This window comes from Limulus polyphemus, unplaced genomic scaffold, assembly GCF_000517525.1.
Source record: "Limulus polyphemus unplaced genomic scaffold, Limulus_polyphemus-2.1.2 Scaffold4973, whole genome shotgun sequence".
Lineage (NCBI taxonomy): Eukaryota > Metazoa > Arthropoda > Merostomata > Xiphosura > Limulidae > Limulus > Limulus polyphemus.
In genome coordinates this window covers 68673-73102 of record NW_013670583.1, presented here as the reverse complement: position 1 = coordinate 73102, position 4430 = coordinate 68673, and the positions used below count along the sequence as shown (strand labels likewise).

Below are 4430 nucleotides of genomic sequence, written 5' to 3'. Positions count from 1 at the left end.
GTCATGCGCAGTAGAGGGTATCCGGGCCATAGGGTTAATGGCTGCATTCTTGCAACTTACTGCACAGTTCACAGAGTAGAGCTGCAAAAATAAGTGATTTCTAACTGCTAGAAGTTTCTATTGGTGCACTCGTGAATGATTCAATTTTGTGTAAAAGCAAAGAAAAAGTTTTAATACCATTATATATTTGGGGATTTAATTTGCTAAATTAATCTTGTGCCAAATTTAACCTTTAGAAATAAAATAATTCATAATTAGTTAAATTACTTATTGTCCCAAAATGTTCCTGCTGCACATTGTCAAAAAATTTAAATTACTCCAACTGACAGAATACTAGAAGTGATTACTCCTTACAGTGAAACATTATCTGGAGCACTGCTCCGTAACACCTACCTTTTTGTCAGGACTACTGCTATTGCTACTTTTGCTGTAGTTTTTATCATTTTCTTCTCTCTGGTTTCTTTTGCTTTCTAGAAACTTTAAGTCTGCATAAGTGTCTGAAAAGGCTTCATAGTCAAACTGTAAAACCAAAAAGTTAAAATTTCAATTGTCAAAATGAGAGAAACTAACAATATATTCCATTTAGAGCAAAAGTAACATTGAATATGCAATCATATAGTGAGACACATTTATAATTATTAGTTTTTTTAATTAATCACAAATCCAATTTTGTACAAATATTTTTATAGCTTAGCTGTAGCTTCATGAATATAGTACTATTTCAGAGCACAATTTGTTTCGTTTACAATTCTGAAAAAAACCTTAGTTTGCAATAACTTAACTTTTCATAAGAACAAAGTATCAAAATATAAGAAACACAAAAAATATGTTAATTGCACTGACATGACAACAAGTCATTATTTTCTGTAAGCATTTCATTTTCAATTCATTTTCTCGAAAATCTTTATATTTAACCTTTCATGACCCATTACTAATGTCGAGCAATTCCAGATAGAAAGAGCCAGCTTTCAAAATTAGCTATCTATAGCTTGGAATAAAAATTAATAAATAAATGAATTAAACATGAAAATCAAGGTTCCCAATGCTTATATATTAAAATATAGTTTCAATAAACATTATAAGTCTTTCACATACAAAAAGCCACATTTTTTAGTGAAGTATTATAAATAAACTAAAAAAATATTTGTCCATGAATATATTGAATATTTGTTTTGAATAGTCCATGAGCAAAGTAATTTTCATGTTAAGATTAAAAATATTTTTCTTTGTCTCAAAATTCCCAAATTTCATTTGTGTAATCTCTAAAACCTCCTAAATACATTTCTAACACTTGTTTTCAGTAAAACTTAATATTTTATTTATTTTATCTACCCTGACTTTATACAAGATTGGTCAATTTGACTGACCTCGTAACCACAAAAAAAAAAATTAAATCTAAATTACCCTTTTATTTCTAGAATGACTTCAAATTGTAACATGAAACTACATTTGTTTATCCTAAGTAACTTTAAACTCATAAAAGCACACATCTATTCATACTTAAATTATATTGTTTTATTGCCCTTTGAACCCATGTCTAACTACTACACATGTCATTATAAGTTATAAATCACTTGGGAAATATATGGCTCATGTGACACTATCAAATTACATTACCCACAAGCTACTCCAAGCTGCTCGCATGTGCCTCATGAAATATTATTATTATTATTATTACTTATTTTACCTAATCTAACTTTAACTAGTTTAAAAAGATCCCTATTTTTACATTTTAGTTACTTTTATAATAATAAATAAAGATTAAACATGAAAAACAAGAAATAAAATACTTACACGAGTATTATTTTTATTTGTTGTCAGCTATTGATGACACTTTACACTACTTTTTTTAAACTAATGGTAGTAGTGCATTAACTAATTTTTATTTAATTGAATAATGCACCAAAGAGCATAGAGTAATAACATGCAAAATGCAGACATTTTGCTCTAGCAATCACAGTGTTTCTGGCTTTCTAACTATGAGACAAGAGCCATTACAAATTCATCCAAGCCAGTCAATATCTTCCCATGGAAACAAAGTTTGTACCAAAGAGATATTAACAATTCTCTGTTAAGAACACAATGTAGCATAATACATCATTCAATAGATGAAAACCTTGGCTTTCTATTGGTTATAAATAACATAGTATTAAATGTAACAGAAAACTATTAACAAATCCTGAAAGAGAGGATGTGACAGGGTGGGTGTGGCAAGGAGTCTGATTTTCTATTTAATAGCTTTGTAAACAAACAAGATTAAAGGCTATAAAAATTATGATTTGTTTCAGTGATGATGATTTTATAAAGAGTAATTTACATTAAATTTCATACTTATTGGCAGCAGAGTGGTGAATAAATTAGAAAACAGGTTGTGCCTAGAGAAAAAATTTCACATTTCTCACACTACGGTAAATTCAAGATTTTATTAAATATTGCTATATAAAATTTATAATTTAAAGCTTATATACTATTAAAATATGGATTTTTAGCTATGAGTTAATGCTATACTAATTGGTATTACATAAACAAAAAGTAGTTTAACTAAATTTTGAATGAAAGTCACTAAAAACCTCGTGAAATGTGCAGTAAAGGATGCTCGTGGTGAGTAGGTTAAGCAATCCAGAGGAGAGCTTGCTTTTTTTTCTATTCTATTTACACTGTTGTGCTACTTGTGTAAAGGTTGAATGCTCCACCAGCATTATGCACAATGTTGTTGCTCCATGAAATGATGAATTTCAAACCAGTTCTCTTACTGCTTGGGGCATAAGAACCACCTGTGGTTATTATAGGTGGTTCTTATGACAGGTGATTTTCTGCCAGGGTCTTTAAATAGGTGTAGATAAGTTTTATGCTTCACCTTCTGCCCAATCTATGTTTTCCATTTAAGCTGATTTCCACAGATCCCAGTGGCACCAGAAGTGAACAATAATCTCAGTGACAGCTTTATAAAACATGCCTTACCATGACTCTCCAGAACACCGTTTACACAATCCTTGCTTGGTTCATGTCTGTTGTTACTGTGAAGCTGGAATGTCCCAATTAAAAACAGCAGAGAGATAATAATGGAGTACATCTTTCTTAGACTGCAAGACTTTAGTGAAGTATTCTGTTTGTAAACCCTACTGCAGCATTGCTACGCTGCTTGGTCTCTGAGATGTAATAGGGTCTAGATGGAGTATCTGAATACATCTTGTGACCAGATTTAAAACTAGTGTTTTGTATATTTTTAATTTTGTGTAGCTACTTAGCACTCAGGCTGATCTTTGGCAGTGAATAATTCAGGATGGGGCAGATAAAACTCTGGTAGAACATTAGCAGGTAACATTCTTCGGCTCTATTTCCAAATATAACTATCAGGCATTATTGCTTTTGGTAATTCTGGCTATCGTAGCATTAGTGTAGCTGGTGATGTTGAGTTGTCCATCAAAGGTTACCCCCAGATACAACAGTATTTCTTTAAGTGGGATGACAATGCTCACAAAGGATGGTGATGGTTTCTCTTTATCAGTATATCTGTTGTTGAATTTTCAGAAGACGGCAGAGACTTTGTAAGATTGATGACCATTCTACTGTCATTGCATAATCTGCTAACTCTTTGAGTATGAGTTCAGTCCCTGGGACCGTCCTCGTAACTATTTTGTGCTTGTTATAGTTTCATGCTATAACTTTTAAATTAGTGAGCAAATGTTAATGAAATTTGGCAGATTATCAGTAAAAATTACAATGCTTTCATATGCAAAATATAAAATTTTTTCATTAAGTCTTAAAGTTTATAAAGCAATGTTTTCCTCATGTCTATTTTTTTTCATATGTTGCCTATCAATCATGGAATGTGACTGATCTTGTAATATTAGTAATTAAATATTAGCAAATAAATATAAGTTATGCCTCTTTTGTTCTAGAATGACAAAAATTATAACACAAATACATCAATTATTATACATTATTTATGTATATAGATTATTGCCATTTTGAAATATGTTCTTAAACATATTTTTCCAAAAACACAGACCAGTAAATAAACAAGTAAAGCAAACAATTATCTTTTCTAGTTACAACCTTTGTACTTGATTGCTGCTTTATGTATGTTGCTAAGCCTTCAAAAATTTTGCACATGGAGGATATGAAACAAAATATTTTATTTTAGATTTCATATATACTTTTGAATAACTAAAAAATCATAAATTACTACAATAATACCATAGAATTTCACTATAATCTATAAAGCTTAGTAACTAAGATGTATTTTAGTAAAAAAAAAATGAAATATCGAGCAAACTAAAGACACACCCTACCTCCTTGAAATATTGGTTCAAAAGAAAGCAATGGCACCAAGCCCATCAAAATGACTGAGAAACCCACTAAAGGGGAAATTCTGAGCTTCAGATTGGGTATTTATGTCATATATAGAAGTAAGTGTATATAAGGGA

General features: G+C 30.4%; 1 protein-coding gene across 1 annotated transcript in view; it reads right to left on the bottom strand.

Moving 5' to 3' along the window:
• Positions 1–393: 393 nt before the first annotated feature.
• LOC106471935 (5'-3' exoribonuclease 1-like) overlaps positions 394–4430 on the bottom strand; it is a gene marked incomplete at its 3' end in the record, with an annotated part of 68154 nt that continues 64117 nt past the window's right edge. Inside the window, exon 9 of the mRNA XM_013932558.2 lies at positions 394–519. Coding sequence (XP_013788012.2) covers positions 394–519 — 126 coding nt within the window. The remainder of the gene's footprint in view (positions 520–4430) is intronic.